At 34.5% G+C, this 23,882-nt stretch overlaps 2 protein-coding genes across 3 annotated transcripts; both read right to left on the reverse strand.

The window, feature by feature from the left end:
* Positions 1-520: 520 nt before the first annotated feature.
* LOC120328277 (uncharacterized) lies at positions 521-14,445 on the reverse strand. 2 transcript variants are annotated; one of them, XM_039394715.2, is made up of 7 exons: positions 14,112-14,445; positions 13,503-13,684; positions 12,117-12,233; positions 11,025-11,210; positions 3,604-3,693; positions 2,704-2,754; positions 521-1,891 (listed from the first exon to the last, which is right to left on the reverse strand). In XM_039394715.2, exons 1-7 carry the CDS (start codon positions 14,117-14,119, stop codon positions 1,845-1,847), a joined length of 681 nt encoding a protein of 226 aa, XP_039250649.1. In that variant the 5' UTR covers positions 14,120-14,445; the 3' UTR covers positions 521-1,844. The 2 variants fall into 2 exon arrangements, with proteins under 2 accessions (XP_039250649.1, XP_039250650.1); XM_039394716.2 differs by having other exon boundaries at positions 13,503-13,679; positions 14,112-14,444.
* A 3,475-nt stretch (positions 14,446-17,920) lies between these two features.
* On the reverse strand, positions 17,921-23,253 carry LOC120328535 (arylsulfatase-like). The gene is made up of 7 exons (XM_039395052.2): positions 22,922-23,253; positions 22,264-22,413; positions 21,761-21,873; positions 20,064-20,280; positions 19,343-19,645; positions 18,720-18,899; positions 17,921-18,541 (listed from the first exon to the last, which is right to left on the reverse strand). The coding sequence occupies exons 1-7, from the start codon at positions 23,211-23,213 to the stop codon at positions 18,204-18,206; spliced, it is 1,593 nt and encodes a 530-aa protein (XP_039250986.2). The 5' UTR covers positions 23,214-23,253; the 3' UTR covers positions 17,921-18,203.
* Positions 23,254-23,882: the final 629 nt, after the last annotated feature.

The following is a 23,882-nucleotide window of genomic DNA, read 5'->3' on the forward strand; positions in this document are numbered from 1 at the left end:
AGCAATAGTCAACTGGTTTCCGAATATTTTGTTGTTTCGCGGAACCGATATTCGCAAACTACCTGTAAATCCTCGTCGTATCCGACCAACGGATAGTTTTTACTTGAGACTAAAAGGTAAACACTGTTTAGTAAATCTATCTGAACGCAGTCTCGAGCAACTCTACTCACCGACCAGTGGTTACGTGAAACACCCTACGGCGGCGAGGAATCCAGCAATTCTCCCGCACATAACCATCTCTGCATGGGATTCCAACCCACGCAGAGTAATCAGAGGTGCCGTGGCGAGCGTATTCCTAACGCTTAGCACGATGAGCCACACCGCAACGCCAATAGGGAAACCAGTTTAATAAAATTCATTTTTCAATAAGACGCAAATATTGCGATATATTTTGTTACGATAGCCAAAGTCCAACTCAGTTCAAGAGCTCCGCAAATAATCTACGACTGCAAAGCATTTATACGCGCTCCCAAAACCTGTCTTGCTGTCTATGATACACCTGAAATACGCAGCTCTAATATTGTTGTTTTAAATGATATTTTAATCCAAGTTAACAGAATCTCCAGTTATTATTAAATGTAATCCAAAAAGGCAAATATACAGGAATTGATCCAGCCAATAGTTCTACGATAAACAGATAAAGCAGATGGGCAAATTTACTATGTGCGCCCCCCGGTTAGGTCTTGACCAATAATTCAAGTTAGTGAACCACTGCCCGCTAGCAGTAATAGGAACACACTATATGAAAACCATCTATTGGTGGGCCCCAGTAACATATTTATTTTACCAGTTGATGTACCGATACAAGTAAACGTTCTTTTATAACTTGCATTAATACACGCGTCACTTGAGTTCTTGTTGTATAGTGTACTAATGCATAGTGAATAGACAACATTGACACCATGCTGACCAAACAAAATTGATAAAACCTGTAATAAATTGCTCTAAACACGATCACACTGCCTGTGCTGCAAAGTTGGAGACTGATATACATATGCAGAATTGGATAGAAATAAAATACACAATTAATATAAAAAGGTACATGGAACTAAAGCATATTGAAGTGCTTGCTGCTAACCAAAATCAACAAAGGAATTAGACAAAAAAAAAATACACGTGAAAGCTAAATATCACAGAGAACATAGTAATGGATTACACATGCAGGTGTACAAAAGAAGGGTATCATAATATCAAAGCAAATGGAGGTACTCCTGACGCAACTTCTGAATTCTGGTAATGTTTAACTTGAAGTGTTTTAACTCGACAATTATATATCCAATATTCAAGAGGGATGGAGACTAACGGAATATTGTAACACATGACTTTTATGACTCCATGTAAATTCAAGTTAAAATGTAAGTTTTACACAAAAATACGAAGCAAAAAGATAATCACACATTTCAACTTGGGAAGGGAAGTGGCGAGGAACCAAAGCTGGTTATCAAGCAGTGACACCCAAGGATCTAATTGAAAAGATCGAGAAGTTCAGTTACTGTTATAAATAATTATCTGAAATGGGGAAAATAAAGCACATAAATGTTAGACAAAGACAATCAGTGGAATTAAATAGATCAATAGACAGATATAACATATCTTTGATTTCCTACAGAAGCACCACAACATAATTGAGTTTCCAAACTCAAATTATAACATTTATGATACTACTGGGCATAGGGATTACTAAAAAGTTTGTAAAAATAAAATAATAATTGAATTTAAATTGATCAAAACAAGGTACAGAGAAAGATTTATGTCAGATCATCAAAAACTTTAGCTGAGTCTTCAGGCACGATATCCAGTCTACCATTTGATGCTGCTGATAAGTGTTTCGCAACACAGATTAATCATCCAGGTCCAGAAGGTTGCTGATGAAGTTCATTATGTTGAAAACCTAATGTATACCGTATATAGAAAAGTGTTCACAACTACACCAAGGATATCAGGAGTTATATGTACAATTAACCTGTATTCCTTGCAAAGTTGAAAGGTAAAAATAATATAACCATAAGTTCATAACTAACATCAGAACTATTCACATTCTCATCCACAGAAAATGTCAATACTTTCATTATGATTATGTAATCTTCATATTATTGTATATTCAGCTTTCCAGACATGATTACTCAATACTGGTATTAAAATTTAAAATAATGATTTCTGCGGTACTCCCATTAGTTCCATAGTATGTGTACCAGGTTAGGGTTAGGCCATAATTTTATTCCGATTTTCCTTATTTTAGTTCTATACCGAGTTCGGGGACTGTTTGTGTTAGCCAAGTGAATATACCTCCTGTCCAAAGGCGTCCAAACTTGATGTAAAGTAGGTGAACAAAATTAGTTACCTCCATATTGGTACACATACTGGAGCGCCGATTTTCCGACCCCAAATGTGTGGACAAAGGATGACATCATGACAGGGACATGATTGATAAAATATTTTGTATTGATTAAAAAAAATATCTTCACTGCAAAACTAATAAATAGTAAACTGAAAAGACAACAACTGCGTATGGATGATTTCTAATATTTCTATCAGTTTCTTAAACGTACTTGCTTATTTGAAAAAGTTCTAGGTAATGGCATATGATGTATTTTTGGTAAGTCAAAAAAAAGTTATTAATGATATTTTTACTTTGTATAAATTATCAATCATATCTATTTAATAACTGCTAAAGCCATTTATTATATCACCATCTCCACCTACTTCTGCCTCCTCGTCCAGTATCAGACGATACTTGTTGATGCCTTTCTGGGCCTGAAACAAAAAACATCAGCTCAGTAATTTGACAATATAAAAGTCATAAAATAAAGGTCCCTTCGTTCAAGAAGTTGAGAGATAGATATTGATAGTGAGTAATAAAAACTTGATAAAATATCCTATGATTATATTAAAATATTCATAATTATCTATATTACTAATCGCACTACTATATTGTTCGGTTTGTTCAAGACATATATTACTCATGGCTTGAAGACATTTATGACAATAGGTAAGTTATTATTATTATTAATTACCGGTACTATAGGACAGTTGTTAGGAACTTTTTTTCGAGCAACCCAAATCTTTTTAAAAATAAATTTTGTGAGATCCCACGAGTCTTGACCTAAATACATTCTCACATACTAAACGACATGTAGTTTTTTTTTATGGCCGCAAACTCAATGACTTAGGTATATAGAACAATCCTTTTTACATAACATTATTTTCCCAAAAATTACCCCAAAGTAAAACGGCAGTTTTGGTTGTTTGCCATCAGCGAGTTTTCAGAATGGTGATGTGGCATTACTTAGCAAGAGTTTTTACAAATTAATAATCCCCAGTTTCCACGTCTACAATTACTATTGAACAATATTTCAATACAAAAAAAGAAACAATAAAACTAGCTAGATAATAAAATTAGTAATAAAATTAAAAAACATTGACCATAGGTTGGAAAACATGCTAAACGACTAATACTTATTCACACCCAGACAATACCAGGTTACACCAATAAACATTTTCCGATTTCTTTAATTTCATTCATAATTCAAGTAGGCCTATTCAACTTTTTGTCTCAAGATGCTCAAATTACGTATTAATAAGTAATAAAATGTTTATTCTCACCTCCTCTTGCTTCATTTGGACCACCATTTCTATCTAAAAACTCATCTAAAAGTTTTTCGATTTCATTACTGATCTCAGCATATCTTTGCACTAAACATAAATAAATCAGTTTATTAGATTACATTATCAGACAATAACAAAAAGATTACTGGCACAACAATGTAACATGTAATTTCCCTTCTTTATTAAAAGCCAATAAAAAATCCTAAAATTTGGTAAATTGTTAACTGTAAACACAAATAATTCATCATGCAGAATGTTGAGATAGACATTTTCAGCTTTTATATACCGTATTTCCCGGCGAATAATTCTACCCGGTAAATAAGACGAGGCCCGTTTTTAAGCCTGAAAAAATGGGTTTTTGCATATAACCGGCCAATAAGACGGGTAGTAAAAATGCATCAACATTGGAATCTCAAATTACCATGCAAAGGCTTTTGAGCAGTCGCTGTGTTTGCGCATTGGTTAAAATAGCCTATAATGACTTTTTCTTGAGCGTAATATACAATCCATCACAACTACGGGAATTCAAACCGTCTTTCAATTTCAATCTAATTGTGTTCACGTAACTCGCGATTGCGTCCACCATATAAGTACATTACAGATCTAAAATAACACGACAATCTGCGGACATAATAATGTGAGATAAACTACTTGATTATATTTAGTTATTATATTTAGTTTTTATAAATAAATATAAAGTGTATATATGATAATCACAGCATTGGAATTCCAGATTCACAGAGCGAGAATGCCGATTTATCTAAACTAACCTGATGAGGATGTGGGGAATGCTATCGCCGAGGATATTTTATGGTCCGAATTAAATAACAAGGCGACACCAAAAAAACGACGATTATCATCTCGCCTAATGAGACGACTCCCCCAAAATCAGGCCAAAAAATTGGGTTCAGAAAAGCGACTGAGTTGCCGGGAAATACGGTATATGGGAAAATTTTGGTCCACAGAATAAGTAGGATCTGACATTTATCTCAGAAGAGATAAAACAGGAAGACAACTAGTACGATGAACAACGGATTTTAGACATGGGATTAGATGGTTAAACTTATTTCATTCCAATTTTTCTCTAATCCAGGACGTGCAACAGGCAACCCAGCCTGCCAAGCAATTTTGTGCGGCCCTTGTTGCCTTGTCTACATTCAGATTTTTCTTCATCAAGCATAAAATCCTAATCTGACAGTTTATGACTGATGAACATTTGACCAGTCAGTTATAGGTTACTACAACTTCTTCAAGTCTGATGTTATCAAACTATGCTTCGTGCATCTGACAATTTTTTAGTTCGCTGTGTACATTAAAAAACTAAATTTTTTGTGTGGCCCGGCTAGATTTCTGAAATTGGTTATATGGCCCACCGACAAAAAAGTTGCTCACCCCTGCTCTGCATAATACATATTTGGTGGATGAAATCACAACTGACTTCATGCGTTCACAAATGGTGTGACAAAACAACCCACTGGTTGGTTGACTGATTTAAAAGTAAGTGGATTAAAAATAGAAATTTACCCAACTGCAATATAACTTTGGTTTTAGCAGATAGGATAGGATTTACATATTTATCCCGGGGGAGAGGAAAGCCGATAAGACAGCTTAATTATATGACGAACCCTGGCCTCTCATCTGGTTACCAGTCCAGGTCGGGTATGGGATTTGTTAGCCAGTTATTTGTTTTCAATAGAATAGACTTAATGGTGGAGAAAGCTGTAACCGACCAGCGGTTACGTGAACCACCCTACGGCGGCGAGGAGTCCAGCAATCCTCTCGCACATGATCATCTCCGCATGGGATTCGAACCTGCGAGCCCTCAAAGGTAATCAGAGATGCGATGGCGAGCGTATTCCTAACGCTTAGCACGATGCGCCACACTGCCGAGCCAAGATATTAACCCTTTTTTTCCGCTGTATACAATCGACTTTTTGTACCATTTTATAATATGTAATGACCAGTTAACCAAACGTACAAGGAACACCCCCAATATCTCTTTAAAAAGCTTATTTTCACGTCTTCCTACTAAAACGCGCCCAAATGACGTAGGCGCAAACCGTTCGACCCTACGCCGGTAAGAGAGAAATTTCAAAAAACTTTGAGAGAACGTTTCACACTCTTATCGCTTCGATGAACACGTGTTACAAAGAAACGAAATTCCAAGCGCTCTTCTGAAAGAGCGATACGTCACCTTTGCAGAAAAACCAGACTCAGCTTCGCAAGCGAAGCGCGAAATAATCAATGATATGTGAGAGCATGTCCACGATAGTTGTCTGAAATCTTTGTTTGTATATTATGTGCGCGAAATTGTTTCCCGCTCGTTCAAATGACTTATTTTTGAAGTAATGACAAATACTTTCGTGCAGTGTTAACTCTAAGCGAATTATGAGTGCGAAAGTGCTTCGCAGTCGAAAAAAAAAGTGCGAAAGTGCTTTTGCCGATTTTAACAAGTTAGGTGCTCTAGCCTTTCATATAACCCATTTAAAACGGCATAGATACTCGAAAAAGCGCTCCTCCGGTTAATATTATGAATTAAAGAGAAGCCTTTCCGTTAACCGAGTTCCCTTTAAGCGAATTCATGTTTAATTAAAACAAGCGAATTCATCGGCAACAAAAGGACATCTGCTAACACCTGCCGCGAACAAAATTTTCATTCAATGTATCACGGTGTCAGTTGCTTACTCGCGTGAACAGCAAAGGCTTTCACATTTGTTACTCCTTCCATCTAACAGACAACGACGTATGCTGGAAACCATATTAGTTACAGGGAGGATCATTTGTACAAATCCCGTGCAAAATAATCCCCCCCCCCCCCCCAAATATAAATAGCAATCAACTAATTAGGGTTAGGTGCGCTGGAAATTCAACTTTTCGATTTATCCCTAAACCTAATCTGATAATTATTAATTTGTGATTTTGAACCACTTTGAAAGTCGCCACCCGCTGTTTTAAAAGATAGGTTAACCTACCGTCCCTCCGAAATATCACGCAGGATACTCCCCTGTTTTAGGAGATAGGTTGACCTACTTTCCTTTCAAACTTTTTTCTCCGAAATATTACACAAAATCACTTTGAAAATCCTCCCGTTTCGTGAGCTAGCGTGAGCTAATTTCTCATTTACATTTATATTATACTATTTCAGAGCTTACCCAAACACAAGTAATTTTTAAATGTCGACATGCCTTGGTTTGCGTGCGAGTTAGTTTAAATCAGGCAGAAAACATCATATATTGGCAAAAGGTTTAGTAATGCCATGTACTTTCAGCATTCATAAATAGCACTCTTTGTAATGCTGCTGACCTAGTATCAAATATTCGCATCACAACGCCACTTGCGAGATGACACCAAAGAGTTTTTTTTTGCTAAGGTACACGAAATATAACGAGGGTGATTCTTGAAAAAAAAACATGAATATAAAAAATAAACGAATGATATGATAGTGGATTCCAAATAATTTTGAGAGTGTCTCGAAATTCATTTGATAAATAATTTTTGTTCGACCACATGAACGCTGATATACGCATTCTCAGATATCGGACAGCCAGTCGCGATATTCAATCGTTCATATGCACAAATCTCACATTAATAGTAATTGCTACCCACGTTTGTAAAGTTTAGAAACCAACAAACAGAAAATAACTTATCCTAAAACACAATTAAAATTCAGTCGGCAATAAATTCGTCGCCAAGACGGTGCCATACAAAACAAAAAAGATTTGGTCGCGAGATTTACGTTAGATGACTGCAAACCTGCATGACCTTGTTTTTTAAGCAGAATGTAAAACAATCAAATTAAAAAACGGCAGTTACGACACCATTAACACATCGTGTGTATTAAACTTCCCTGGTAAGTACTTTGGTAAGTACTATTATTTTTGTACTTATACACCTGTCGGAGTATTTCGGACAATTTCGAATTTAAAATTAATGAAAACCCGGACATATAATAAAGACGCAAAAGTAAAATGAACATTTTTTGAAAAAGTTATTATTTAAGAAAGACAACATGATCGTACAATTCCGCCCAAACTTCGATGTTCGCAAGTGAGATGATAAATAAATACTTCCATGTATTCGATCAATTAACTTTAGCGTATCGTTGTTCTGCCAACAAACAGCCGGGTGCAAAATATTTCCGTCCTGTGATATGCTCACAAATATTCTCGATATTAATATCATACCCTCGCGTATGTACTTTCTATTAGCTCTTTAGTGATCCCTTCCATCCTTGGCCAAGTCATGTTTCTAATATGTGAACATTTTATTCGACCATACATGGCCGGCGGGATGTTAAAATTGTAAACAAGAGAGAGGTAAAATCAATCGCGAATTTCGTTATAACGCCTCGTTTACGAATTGTTGCGCCTGTTATCGTCGAAAATGATTACATTTGTTGTATTTTGAGGCATTTAAGCAGTAATAATTAGGGCATGACATCATCAAAATCGTCAAGTGAGATCTTGAAATTGCAAATTCCGTAAATAAAATTGTGAATTACTCGGTAACGAATTGAGCTCCAATGACCGTCGGGGTATTGTTTTGTTGAAAATTATAATTAATGTGAGAGCGCCAATAACATACAGTCCATACCGCTGCGACTGCAATTTATATGGCCGCACTTGGTGTGGCGCGTTTATTAATATAGTGTAAAATAAATTAAACGAATATCAATTTTAACCAAGCCTGTCAGCGTGTTTATTTTCTGTGGGCAAGAATCGTAAAATACCATTTTGAGACAAATTCACCTCCATTATAAAATCTAATTTTTCAGTTATTATCGTTATACAAATAACGTGTGGCAACTTTTTAATTTATCGTCGACCAAAAAACCGCCCCACAGTCGTCCAAACGTATGTCAAGCTTGACCGACAGGAACAGATTCATCGACGACTTTAATTAGGGAAAATATGTATTTTATCGGGAATGCAAAATAAATGTAACAAAACGCATTTTTTTGTGATATAACTTTGTATTTTCGGAAACGGATTGCCGTGAAAGGTAAAATTTGATCTAAATTAATCGCAAAAATGTTTTATTCTAAATGTAACAAAACACATTTTGCGATATAACCTTGTAATTTCGAAAACGGGTGTCCTGAAAAGTAAAATATGATCTAAATTAATCGCAAAAATGTTTTATTTTAAATGTAACAAAACACATTTTTCGCAATACGACTGTATTTTCGGATACCGGGTGTCATGAAGAGTAAAATATGATCTGAATTAACCGTAAATAATGTTTCATTCCAAATGTATCAAAACGCATTTTTTGCGATATAATTTTGTATTTTCGAAAACGGGGCGTCATGAAATATATTTATCTAATGTTTTATCTATCGTCTAACTAACGTCTGGTACACATCATTTTCGGGGAGAACTCTAGCCCGCGAAACGTCATTTAATAATAGAGAATGTTCCACGCATTCCAAAACGGAAAATCACCAGTAAGTCGACAGGGATTGAACCCTCCGGATTCAGTATTCTATATCCCCCGTGTCACAAATTTTTGAAGATTGGAACAAAGAACCCGTCAAACCGCCGCGGAAGAAGGGGAGTATTTTTTGCACTAATAATTAGGGCGTGACATTATCAATATCGTCAAGAAACTGGTGAATTTTCAAATTCCATAAATAAAATTGTGAATTGCTCGGTAACATTTTAGCTATAATTATCGCCGGGATATTGTTTTGTTGAAAACATGTTGAAACTTGAGGGAATTAGTTACAATTAGCGCCTGACCTCTATTAGGCACTCGAGCACTCGAAAAAAAAGCACTCGAGTCCAATCTTTTTAGCATTAAGTCGCTTACGTAAAATATCCTGTAGAGGAAGTGCTGTTCATTAACGTCATCTCGTCTTATGACCACGCAGAAATGCCTTTATTGCCGAATTATTCAATCACTATTTTAAATCAACATTCAGGATTGGCACAATTTCAGATTTGTGAAGTTTATCACCATAGAAAAACATGAGAAAGTTAATTATCGTCTTGATAAATATCAGCATCACGGTATCGACAATAATATTACCATTCGCATAAAATTGGGACCCTAAATTTACAAATCTTGATAGGTAATATTAAAGCCAACGCAAATGTTAATTTGAGTCCTCAATGTCTTCAACAGCTGTTGCCCATGTGAACAAACGGGTAAACCCGAAATATAAAACTTCGATGCCGCCGACCCGCAAGAATTCATATTTGTAAAAAAGAGAGGGCGGGAATATAGATTAACAAAACCTGTATATCGCCGCCAAAACGATCGGTGACAAGAACAATTAGCGATTACAACGGAATTAATCAGTAAGAAGGCTTTGTTGCCGATTTTTTAATGTTTCCACCGACGTTCCAAAAATATTTGTTATTCGGTACTGTTAAAAATATTCAATTCAATAAAATATTGAATTTTGCCCACCCATACTCGCATATCAATGAGAAATAGTTGTGTAAATATCGCAAAATGCCACATGCTTTCAGCAATGTGATTACAATAAAATGGCACTTAAGGGTATTTTGTGAATTTGGTGATTTTGCAAATCTGTGACATGCTGCTAAAAGTTTTGAAAATCGTGCACTTTGGTCACAATACATCCAAAGTGACTATAACACTTTACTAACACTTTTATAGTCATTTTGAATTCAACGATATCATTGATAGTCACATGACCACTCTTGTTCAAAGAAACGCACTGTGTAGTATTCCAACATCTGGTTTCAAAGACACTGAGCGTTTTTGCGGGAGAAGCGGAATCGGTGTGCTTGTATAATAATCATATTATAAACAAGAATTTTGCAGTTAATGCAAAAGCTTTATCTCCTATGTCTGCATCTCATAGGTTAGAATTCCGGTAAATATCGTTATGATATGCAGAATTGAGTTACAAAAGTACTAGTATGTTACTTATTTGTCACTTTAATACTCGAAAATATTTGTTAACTTTGAATTTTTATTCCATTCAAAATCGGAAAAAAGTGCTATTTCTCTTCAAAATCGGAAAAAAGTGCTATTTCGCAGTCCCTAAAAAAAGTTGCGAAAGTGCTTCGCAATTTTCGCAAAAAAGTGCGCTAATAGTGAACACTGCTTTCGTGTATCTCTAAGCTTTGAAATACCTACACAAATAAAATTCACTTAGTAGTAAAATAAAAAATTTACAAAAAAAAAATGTTGACAGATCAAGCACGGATCATAGTTGGATGCCTAAAATGATTTTAGTTAGTGTGGAATACTTCACAAAACATGAACATAAACGTATAATAATCCGAAAAAAAAATATTATGACCAAGGATGGTAGTACGAATATATTTGTCATACGGAACAAAAGAGTTAAACAAGAACAGTCAATGAAAATATGAACTGACTGCAATGATATTACATTTTCACTGTTGATATATCATCACTTGATCAAAACAATAACTTACACATTGATTTTCTTTTCCATGTCATGAACATTTGGAAACACTGCTCATCTACATCATTACTGTAATCTGCCATGATTGATGCAATTTCCGTGTCTGAAACCTTAAGTTTCGTCTTAACAAAGTGATTTCTCTGTTCTTTATGGATATTCCGCATAACTTCATAAAATTTTTTCGCAATATATCGATCTGAGTGAAATTAGTTGATGTTTTTTGTTGAAAAGAATAAAAAAGTTTCCATGAAATTGATAAGCAAAAATTTCAAGCCATTTTAAGCCTTCAATTTCTGAGGGTCAGACATTTGAAATAAGAAACAAACACAATCATGTGTGCTAACATCTATATCAATAATATACGCAAAACCGTAGACAGATAAAATGTACTAAAAGATTCTGTTATAGGGAAATATCCAATTGCTATGCCAAGAACAACCTAGATAAACTGAACTGCAGTGATAACTCAGTAGTAGAACATACTGGTAATTCGTTCAAGATTGGTGTTCGACTAATGATTTTTTCGAGTACCGAAACTTTTTTGTCATGGAAAAAATGATAATTATTTTAATTCCAAAATACCCAAAATATTAACAAAATGTGTAACCCTACCCAAATAACAATAATTACTTGAATGTGTATATAATCAAGAGTAATAATAAAGACAATTTTGTATCAGTTGCTGTAAGTTTGAGCAAATTTCTGTGGGCTATATTGGATTCGTTTTTTTGTGTGTGATGAGCCTCACATTCTGACGATTTCGATTCAGTCATGAAGAATCCCGTACCGGTAGTCTACTGTGCCAGATTGCATACTACTTGGGGTGACATCATCTCACTGGGGTGCTCGAGCACCGAATTTCCGTTAGAGTACCGCTGCATGCGACATCTTTGACTTCATTTTTTGGTCGACTACCGAATTGTTCGAGTATAGAGTCACTCGACTACCGAGGTATCACTGTATACTTATCGCGGTTTCAAATTCAGATTCGTCAATATTTTTGTGACTTTGTCAGTTGCAAAGACAACACAAATCATATCCAATACAAAAAAATAGGCCTCCTAGTATCAAAATATCTACACCAATTCGATAAGGAGCATACTTTCTTGCAGAGAACCCTGAAGTTTTTGATTTAGAAGTTGAGGACTAACATTTCCCATCACTTCTCTCCAGGCTAAATCCAAACATTCAATCACCTCATCATCTCTCTTCTTGTATCCTGTAATCACAAAATAATAAGATCAAAATACTGTATTTATGAGATGAATAAACAAAATTTCACTCTTCTTAGTAAAATTCTGACAGAAACAGGTTTGCTGTTGTTGACATGAACAAATTATTATTTTCATTTCCCCATTTAAAATTAGCCTGGTTATCACATCAAACATTAACCATTTTAATTTTTAGATTTTTCCTCAGATAGAAAAATACTTGAGGTAAAAATTGTAATCCTACTTGTGTTCAAATTACACTATACATATATAGATATAAACAAAGCTAAAATATTCCAAAAAAAAGAGAACTTCATGATGGAAATCGTAGCCTGTTTATCAGTGTAAATTAGGCATGATTAGCTAGTTAAATTCAATCTAATGAATGAACAAGATTTATTTTGGTTTTGGGGAAGAACGGTTTAATTTTCATTCGGAACACAGTAAAATAAAATTATAGTTGTGTACACACAAAAGTATCTTATGCGGGTACATTGAAATGAGGTACAAAATGATATTTGGGTATTCCATGTATTTGGTAGGCTATAAAATAAATGAAGACTTCGGCATACTAAAAAAACCTAGAGCCTCAAGCCTACATTTTCGAATCATAAAGGGCAGGGATGTGCAACTTTTTTTACAAGAGAACCACATACAAGTGACTGCTTGAAGCCGCGGGACACTCCTCGATTCTCCACCTATGGAAGGCTTGGGACACGAAAAATCCAACTTACGAAAATTCTTCTAGTAGAAATATTTCTTCGGCTAACGTAAAATTTTCTTAAAACTTAAAAAACATGCGTGGTGATATTTGTTTATACTAGGTTAATTTAATGCAGTGCTTAAAGCAAGGATGTCCAATTTGAATTAAATATTCAAATATGGTTTTTTGTATTTATAAGAATACTAAATTTGGCGCACATATCCACGTGCTGCTGTCCACATTTTGATTTAAAACTTTCTACAATTATTTCATTTTGTATCATAATTGGCAGGCAGCCGTGTGCGGAATGGCAATATATTATTTGCCATCCCATTGGCCCGTTTGTTTCCCGCGGGTACGCTAAATGTGTTGCTAGCAAAATTCATTGAGAAGACTATGATACCTGCAACAGTTGAAACAAAAGAAAATGAAAAACTAAAAAAATTGGAATTTTGCATGTGTGTGCTCATTTTCGTACATTACGTTATTTCTCAACTAATACCTCAGAGCATACATCAGCATCAAATGCTGAAATGCCACATGCAGATAAAGTTCTACCTGAACACTTTATTACCATAGTAACTTTTCCAGCGAGATAACATCTGGTATTTCTGTTCAGTCAAATCATTTGAATCATAAAATAATTCGTCGATGTCAGTCTCTGGTAACCCCAGTATTCGAATGAATTCCCACCATTGCTTGCTAGAAAATTTCTTAATGAAGGAATAATAGTTCTCTGCAAGATTTGATTCTGCACTAAAAAAAAACAGCAAGATTATAGTTGGTAACATAGGACCCCATATCTGAACCATTACATAAAATAATGTCTGCTCATGACTTGAAGCACTAAAGTTTGATATTTAATCAATTCAAGTGCAATATGCTGAAAGAATATGATGAAATTTAGATTCTTATTTGCATATAAAGAGTATATAACTTGGAAACTGAAGCGAATTCCAATTCAACGACATGATGGCCTGAACAATTTAATATTTCAGATGCATTATTATCAACATTGCTATAAAGAGTTGAATTTTCACCTTGCAATCCTTTTACACAAGTATACCTGTAACTGTATAACGTCATACAGTCATACTCCAATATCAAAATATATACAAATTATAGTTTTTTATTGTTTATTTCAGAAGAAATGTGAAATGAGATGGCTCAACAAAAATATTACCTGGCCATGATTTCAACTTCAAACTTGAAAAAGCAATCCTCACTTGTAAAAACTAGGTCGGTACATAAAACTGACTTTTACATGCAGTTTTACTATTGCAGTATTGTCAGATTGTAGGTAGACTACCGCACTACAGTCAGGCAGTACCGGTACCGTACTGTCAGGTTTTGTTGTAGAACTTTAGACCAGCTGACCAGTGTGTTGGTACACTAGCTTATCGTAGTCTAACGTTATACCTATTGGTTCATAAACTGCTAATAGAATTTAACTTGAGCATTGGTTTTTGATATTTTCCCCAGGTAAAAATATGAGATACGGTACCGGTAGGCTAGATCTACCTACCGTACCCGTACCGCACCGCACAGGTGAATCACGAAATTATAGCTATACAAAGGTCAGAAGGTAGCGTACGGTACCGATAATTCGCAACCATTCAACAGTCAGTTAGTTCAATGAAAACAACAAAAACATATCATGACACTTCCGTTTTTTTCGGCAAAACCAAAAAATGGCAAATTACAACTTGTCTTGTATATTGTTGGTCACGTGACCACTGATGATGGGCTCTCAGGCAAAAATAAATGATATTACCGTGTTTCCCCGAAAATTAGACTGGGTATTATTTCAATTTTCATCAAAAAAATACCACTAGGGCTTATTTTCAAGGGATGTCTTTTATTTTCATTTATCAAAAACAAAATTATAAAGTAGAGAATTACGAGATTTTCAAATATATAAAATATGAAAACCGATATCCATTTACTTCAAAATACCTTCAAAACATGTTATTAATCATTCAAAACACGTAGACGAGATTTCTTGCTATCGACTAGGTCAAAAAAAAAAAAAAATTCGCGTTATTGACTAGGACTAGGTCTTATTTTAGGGGGAGGGCTTATATTTGGGGCAACACGGTGGATAGTTTATTTTGAAAACTCCATAATAAAAATTCTAGAGAACGAGCAAAACCTTTAAGTTCAAAACATGAAAATATTATGTGCCTACTCACCAGCACACACACAAACCTAGTTAAAAGACGAGAGAGAGAGAGAGATTTGCGGGTTTCGGTTCTCATGAAACATAGTAGCCTACACCAGGGCTACTCAACTATTTTCACTAAAGGTTCATTTAGAAAACTTCAAACTTACTGGGGTTCGGACATCACAGAAAATTTATTTCATTGAATAAACGAAACTTCAAATGCAATATTAAATTAAAAACAAGAGCAAGGAATACATCACAAATATGGATACGAATGTCGCACATCAGTACCAGTACGACAAACTGTGTAGTTGTGTATTTAAATGGTATCAAAAATCATCTAAAACTATTTTACTATCCGATTTGTGACTCAGACCACCACTTTTAAAAAAAACTTTTTTTTTAATCGCCAATGCAAGCCCTTTAAATAAGCTTTCCAACGAGCCGTCAGTGGGCAGCAGAGGATCATTAGTTTTTCGTTAGTCGATCGATTAGTTGTGGGGATACAAATGCATAAAATCGGCGTAGCAAATACGATTATTTAATAAAAAATAAAAATCGCATGGTTTATTTTTTGGTTAATTTAATGCAGTACTTGAAGCACGTATGTCTAATTCGAATTTATTATTCGAATATCGCGAACTTCGATTATCGTTTTTCGTGTTTGTAAGTATAGGGAGACAAAGTGTGTCTTAGGGATAAAGACTGTTCACCCTAATATTCAAAGTTCGATTCCCACGTTATTAATTTCACGTGTTATAGAATGTGACTCCAATCTGGATTCCCTCAGACGATAATAAGCACACGATGATGATTGTCGAATTGTTGTATATTATTGAAAAGATGCACGATCCAAATTCCAAATACAGATAAAATTGTATACACTTAATTCCTAATGCAGTAAGATTACGGTCAGATCCAAGTCATAAATCGAGTGAACAAGAAAAGCACAATATTATAGAGCATTCTCGGCAGACCGGAAACGATACGTTATCAAATTGGTCGAAACGAGAAAGGCAATACATGGAGCGAATGCATTATCGCTGTTGCGAAACATAATGCGGCCTAGTTTGTGAAATATTACATGCTATTAATATGAAAGGGTAAAATACATTCTAATCCATAGTTACACAATGCACATTCGCTACATAAGAATACCGAATATGGTGCACATATCCTAGCACCGCCGTCAACGTTTGGATTTGAAACATTTTACAATTATTTCATTTTTTATTGTAATCGAAGTCAATCGTAAGTGGGTATGAAAGTATTTCAATTAGCGCTGACTTGAATTTTGTCGAGATAGTTTGTGCGGCCTCGGCAATAAATCTAATAGCAGAATGTGTTGCAATTAATTGTTTTCATTCTTTTATTTCGATAGTGATCGAACACGAGGGCAAATTTCTTGCAATTTAGAGCGTATAAAATATCTCCTAAATTATATTTAGTATCTATCGCGGCGTCGTTGATGACAATATCGTTCAGTTTAAGTTGACGATTAATTTATATTCGAAAATAAAATCATAACAGCCATGAATGGAATATTTAAATCAGCGCCGACTCACAAAATAGAAGAATATATGCGGTCTTAATTCTCTTTTATTGGCAGAGGAGAATTTGGGAATCAGGTTCACTCATTTGGTAATGACGATGATCTCGTAATTACATTTACGTTTTTCGGAATCAACAAATGGTGTCGTGAGCAATATAAAAATGCCAATCAGCTATCTGCCATCCCATCGCCCCATTCGTTTCCCGCGGGTACGTACAGTAAGTTTCATTAAGTTTCAGTTGAGAAGACGATGATATGCGTAACAGTTAAAACTAAAGAAAAAAATACTCCGTACTTACGGAATTTTCTACTCACAAGGGAGTTTGGAACAAATAAACTTTGTTCCAGTTACGTAAACCACTTCGCAAGTGGAAAATTCTATATTCACTGCACTCGCCTTACCATACCATCTATTCGAACCTCTTCTGCTAATTGAGTCTGGATACTGATTTTTGCTGATGCCTCACAGTTGCATTTTAGGCAGAGATTTCCCGGTCACACGGACCACCCTTTAGCGGTATAAAGTTAGCGAGACTGATCCAGTTGCAGATGTAACAGTTTACTATCATAAGTGTCGCGGAATTAGGGTTGCCAACTATGAAAAGTCTCAATGAAGGACATAGATTACCGTTATCATTTATTTTGTAACTTTCAGGAAAGAACAATATAAAACAATGAAATACAAATTATAGCCTATACAAGCTAAAAAAATATATTAAAAAATTCTTTATGTGTTTTTCATTTAATGTTTATTTAACATTGACCAAATCAAGCTGCTTTCTGTGAACAGTTTAGTGCTTTGAATCGTGCCAATTTTTTTTTGAATGAGTGCAACTTCATCAAATAGGTCAAAGATATTCAAATTAAGTTTGTCTTTTAGCTTCAAATGCTCTACAATTTTTGCAAATGTCTGATATTTTGGAGAAAGATTATCCAAAAGGAATAATTTTCTAAATGTTAAATTTTCATCAAAGTCAAATCTTTTTTCCAAATACGTTATCGCAAAGTTGCTACACATTATCGTTACATAATATATTAAATGCTCATCTGTTGTTGTCGAGGCACTCAAACCCAAAAAATTTAGGTCATCTCTCTTGAAGTCTTGGATATACCATCTGGGAATATTCCCTGTTTACATTCCATTGCCTCTTTCAAGTATACACTGTCAAAAACAACTTGCTAATAATGACACGAAATCGTCTGGCGACAGCTCGGTTATCATGTTGATATGTTTATTCTTCAATGTAATTAGCCCAGGCAGAGAAAAAAAATAGCATACAGAAGAATGAAGTTTTTATTCATTAATTTTAATTTTTCATAATCGTTATTATTTTTTACATAATTTTATAACTATTTGAAATGAATGGGGGATGATAATTACTTACGTTAATAAAATGATTACAAGTATATATATATGACAATCTACAGGACTAGAACTCAAAGATGTCGGTTAGTTGTGAACAAGCAACCCGGTTCAATGATGTTGTTCATATATTTTCCACCTGCATTACCGAATGCATACAATTGTGATTGTATGTTTTAAGGGCAAATTTAATGAACTATTCTTTCATTATTTCTTCATTGTAATTGCAGGTGCATCTAGGATAATTGCAGCATGGAATCAGATCTAAAATCCTTGGCTTGTCAACTTCTGACTCAACGGGAACGATAGACTTCTTGTGATCCTGCACTATATCATCAACCTTTTTCAATATATTTTTGTATTTGGGGTCTGATTGGTCCAGTGGAACTATCTCTTCTGGATCGGCCACAATGTCAAATATAAGAGGCGGATCATGCTTCGTGGATCTGCTCTTGAAACCAAAAACTATCTGTTCAATGGAGAAGAAGTTTGTGTAGTCGCATCTCTGATCTCCGAGACTGTTCATGGCGTCCTCTGTAAGCAATGAGCGTCGCTTATTTTACTTATTAGTGTGTCGATTTGGCAAATGCATATGGGACAATTTAACAATTTAGACTAAATTCATAAAATGCAGTAACGTTACATTAATGTGTATTTTCATGATGAATATTTAAATATATAAAAGTAACATAAACTAGAAATCAACACTTACTGACAAAAGACATCGTGTAATAATGAATTTTATATCGCTCGTAACGTACGGCATTCAGTGCCTCGCCATAGTAATAGAAAAGCGCTTCGTGGGGCGATTCCTTATCTCCTTCTAATAGTATTTCGTTTATTTCTTTTCCATCTATTGTAACCTTGTCCAAGATCGTATGATTCGATAGACCTACAATATTAGGAAGTTTCGAACAAAAAAGATAATGTGCAAAAATTGGCATTCCATCCTAACGACTGTTTTAGCGAGATCTGGAGCTCATAGTTTGATTGTTCATATATGGGGTGTTGTGATTTTGCGGTCTATACTCAGTAATACTGTAGCGTTAATTCAAGTGACTGCTTTCGTTCTTCACAAATTTCACCCATTGATGACTAAGTAAATTTAATATGAAAATGAGAATAAACTGAATAACGTATTTAACAAGTCTTATGAATTCATCTGTATGTGAAATTAATATATTAAATATATCGTAAATTATAAGTTATGGTAGATTACTACTACATTATTTCCTGCAATTTTTAGTAAATTTTTATAAAAGTGTTTCACATTTTTATCACTGCTGAATGATTGGTGAATAGAATATAAAATAGAATAGAAAAGTACATGCATACCTGAAAACTTCAATATAGTCGGGAATAAATCCATCATACTCAGTGTTGTATCACTGACTTGATTAGGTTTAATTGTTCCTGGCCACCACGCCGCAGCTGGAACTCGAATACCTCCATCCCAAGTAGTTGCTTTTCCTCCTCTGTAGAATCCTGTCGCACCGCCATTTTTGCATCCATCTTTAAGAGGTCCTTGATCCGATAAAAATACTACAAATGTGTCTTTTTCAATTCCAACCTCGACTAAGTGATCTAACACCTCTCCAACTGCCCAGCCCATTTCATTTACAGCGTCTCCGTATATACCTAAAGTTTTTAATGTAAAAGTGTTAGTATACAGGGTCAGTTTAACGGGCAGATATAGATAGGCATGGTATTTTTGGTTTGTAAATCGTTATTCGTCGAGAATCTATTGAAATTGGTAAACCTTCAAAATGTTTTTGTTACGAAATAACTGTCATGATATCTGAAACTTTTATTCAAACTTTCTAAAATTATATAACAATTCATATATATATATATTAGTTTCTTCGGCCGGAGAATTCTGGAGCATAGAAGTTTGCCTGCGAAGCAACGTTAACGTTATCTTTTCAATTCAGACAAATCAGCCTTTCAAAAACCGCTCGCTTTAGAATGCATTCGTCTGTTCAAACTTCAGTTTTCTTTTTCACCAGGTTTTCTGACAAATGATAAATATACAGAAAAGTACTGTTCAGTACATTACCTCGTTTTGATTTTCCATAAAATGAAGGATTGGCAAATACGGCGGAATGTGTTTGTGGGAATGATAATAGGAAAAAGAACGGACGGTCCTTGTTATCGGTGATAAAATTTTTCGTATCCTTTACAAGTCTTGGAGTTAGTGTATTGAGATTGATAGGCTGTTCAATGAGTGTATCGTTTTGATATAAAAAGCACGATCTCATCTGTGAGACTTTATACTGTAAGATATAAAATAAATAACAGTAACAAACAAAAACATCATCACGATTAAAACTCATCATCCTGTTAATTATCCATGTGAAGTTTCAGTTTAAAACCAATTTAAACTTTAAGTTAAATAATAATTTTCTTGAAAATTCTCGAAAAAACAAAAATATATATACTTAATTTTTTTATTTTACGTGTGCGTCAGACACTGAACAATGATTGTTTTGTTTTACTTTGAGATTTTTGTTCAAACAAAATATTGTGGGAGTGCTCAGATTTGGCATAGCATGTAAGCGACTGGTAAACGTATTAGTGACAATATTTCCCTAGCGGTCTACATTTGATTAAATATTCGAAATATGACTAAAGAAAATGCCACAGCCAATGGCTCGGAAGTGGTCTACAGTATATATTGAAATTGTAGAATCTGAATATTAAATAAATCAATCCTTTTCGTGTAATATAATATTCACAGATTTTTTTATAGCATAATCTTCATCACGCATACGTCACGAACGTACCCATATGAGCCAAGCTGTTTATCACCTCTGTGCCTCAGGCGGTCCAGCATGTCTTGCCCCTTTACTCAATAAATCACTTTCCATTATGTCATTATATTCATATTATGTTCTTATCTCATCTGACAGCAATAGCACCGTCTTTATTAGGTTTACTAGTTCCTGCAAATTATCCCATGTATCGTGACCCAGGTTATTTTATTTTACGGTACACTCATGCTTTTGGTTATATTCATTTTATTATTTTAATTTGCATCATGCATTCATAGTTGTGTAGGTAACAACTGTTTAAGTAGAATTATGATAAAAAAAATTAAATTCATTTTACGATTTGTCGTTGAGCCATATTTTCGTTGCATTGAAAAAATACTTTATAGAAGGCAAAGACGTGATTAGCAGCGATAGAGTTATTCAAATTGCAAAGCTATCTGTGTAATTTGATGTAAATTGTTTTTTAATATCCTTGCAAAACATAACATATTACTTACATTTTTGGAATGTACCCAAGAAAAACATATTTAAAAACTCTGACATGTGAATTTTATTCACCCTGTTATTTCAATTTTAGCATAGAAAACCACAAATTTATCATTAATAAACGCACAGTTGAGAAAATATTTTATAACATTTATATTTTTCTTTCGGTTTACCTCGAGTAAATATGACCAGCGCATTGTGAGATACGTGAATGTGAACAGCGTCCTATGTGACTATGTGAACAACGTCCTACATAGTCAATAATGAAAATAAAAATGGGTAATAAAAATAGCACCACTAGTTAGTACCCTTATGTAGGAGCTATATTTAAAAATCTTTAGTTATAAAATTAATTTATATTTTGAAGTTCTCAATATGGACCGCTGCAGATTTAAATCAGTGATATTCCAGGTTAATAAATGAAATGTTTGAACTGATCATCTGAAAATTTATTGTTTATGTTTCAAATATTTTAAGATGCACAAACGAATTCTACCTTTTTGGGATCACAAGCCCACATTTGGGAATGAGGAAGAATTGTTCCCACATAATCAAATCCATGGTGATATGGCAAATATTCTCCATCTGTTCGATTTTTTGCGTTGTTTCCTGAAATAAAACAATTATCATGAGTGAGTCTTTACTATTGTATTTATTGATTCCTAAATAGGTATATTTATATATTTTGATGTACTGATAACTAATAGTCGCATTAAAAGTGGAAAATGTTTTGTAATCTGTCAATAGAACCAACCATTTGTATTGTATAATTTCACCACCCAACTGTGGCGGTGAGTAGCCATAAATTAGCATCATATGGGTATGTAATCTGCATATGTAATGTATATTTAGTGCAATGGGAGGCTAACCAAAACATTTAATGCAAATTGAGTTTTTAGTAATGTTTAAATAAATTGTAAACTCGGACTCATCGTACAATAACTGAAAACAAATGTCAGCGTTTTTAGGAAAACGGTGAATATAATTACTGCTACTCACCCAGATGCCATTTTCCAACCATTCCAGTTTTGTAGCCTCCCTCTTTGAGTATTTCCGGTAAAGTTATTTCACGTTTTGGTAGGCCACCTGATGAGTGTGGGGCAAAAACATTTCCGTGTCCAAAAATTCCAGCGCGTATCGGATAGCGACCTGTTTAAAGTCAAAATTTCAATAATATGAGAAAAAAAAAGTTAGCGTAAAAGATATAAGATATGAATGAAGATCGATCAGATCAATATTTGCAAGCAGCGGCGTCAGCAAAATTCTATATTTCTCTGGATGCATGTGTCATAGCAGGTTAAACCAGATTTTAAGAGAAAATTCCACAAAGACCACATCTTTCCTCCAACCGTAGCGCAATCTTATATAATGTAACAGTCATTTTCAATGTTTAGGATTTCAATTTAACTGTTGCTAAATTCTAGTTTTGTTCACTAAAAGCAAAATGCTTCTCTGTCTTGTTACCTATGTATTGACTCCAAATCCCCAAATAGATTTGTATGAAGTTTACGGAATCTGAACGGTATTTATACATTTCACAAAAGCCTTCTATCTTCTGATCAATTCACTTAATCTTGAGACTTAAATGACAATAGTGTAGGTGTAGGATATATTACTCATCGCTGGGTGTATATAGGGAAAATTTAAATAAAATCACCTGTTAATATCGAAGCTCTACTTGGAGAACACATGGGAGAAGGACTGTGAAAATCCGTAAACTTAATTCCTTCATTTATCATTCGATCAATTGGGTTTCGTTCCTGAGTTGGATGTCCATAGGATTGTAGGTCGCCATATCCCACGTCGTCCGCGAGCATGATGATAACATTGGGCGGGTGCTTTCCATTCGATGGCTCCGGAAGATACACGTATACAACGCTGCCCATCACTGCAACCATGGTTAGTCCGGCAAATGTAGCCATCACGTATGATTTATTTAGTTTCATCATGACGGATGGTAATTCCCAGTTATATAATATGTTATGTGACCAACTGTAAAAATGCAATCGGATTTTGTAAATAACTGTCTGTATATCATAAATTTCAGTAAATATCAGTATATTTCAACAAGGAATATGTAATATTATGGGCACTCAAATGAAAACAATGCCCCCCCCCCCCCTGATTTCTTTGACTTTCATCATTAATAAACAAAAATTAATCTTTCACTCCGACCCAGTTCTGAATAGACATATCTTTTATCAACTAATCATAAACTAATTCCGACAACTTTGTATTCTATTACTCAATCGTACGTTTTCCATCTTATGTGTCCGGACTACATCGTCCCTTTCTGTGATGGAACTAACCAACATTGATGGTGGTATATATATATACGAGATAATGGTTTATTAAAAATGTCATGATAATATCTTGCATGCTTCTAACATAGATAAAGTTACATTTTGGCCTTTGGGGCAAAATAACTGTCAATATTAAGAGTTGGCGTTCATTTTTATTTCTGCGTGCTTTACTCTAATTTGTTCATTTACATATTTTGATCTTATTACCGAAGGTAGACACAGAGCAACAATAAACCTCATGACTTCACGTAAGCGGTCATCTGTTTGTTCTGCCTCCCGCCGATAAATCATTGGGCTTACCGGGTTTTGTTCCTA

Source organism: Styela clava, chromosome 7 (genome assembly GCF_964204865.1).
Source record: "Styela clava chromosome 7, kaStyClav1.hap1.2, whole genome shotgun sequence".
In the NCBI taxonomy this organism is placed as follows: Eukaryota; Metazoa; Chordata; class Ascidiacea; order Stolidobranchia; family Styelidae; genus Styela; species Styela clava.

Excerpts from the sequence above, each read along its gene's own strand:
- LOC120328277 (XM_039394715.2), bottom strand. Across the intron at positions 11,211-12,116 it reads TCAGGGTTCTCTGCAAGAAA|ATCGATATATTGCGAAAAAA; the intron begins GTATGCTCCTTA and ends AATTTCACTCAG. Across the intron at positions 1,892-2,703 it reads TACTGGACGAGGAGGCAGAA|GTTTTCAACATAATGAACTT; the intron begins GTAGGTGGAGAT and ends GGTATACATTAG.
- LOC120328535 (XM_039395052.2), bottom strand. The coding sequence starts at position 23,213 with ATGATGAAACTAAATAAATCATACGTGATGGCTACATTTGCCGGACTA. Across the intron at positions 22,414-22,921 it reads TAGAGCTTCGATATTAACAG|GTCGCTATCCGATACGCGCT; the intron begins GTGATTTTATTT and ends GACTTTAAACAG. Across the intron at positions 19,646-20,063 it reads TTATGGAAAATCAAAACGAG|GTATATACGGAGACGCTGTA; the intron begins GTAATGTACTGA and ends TAAAAACTTTAG.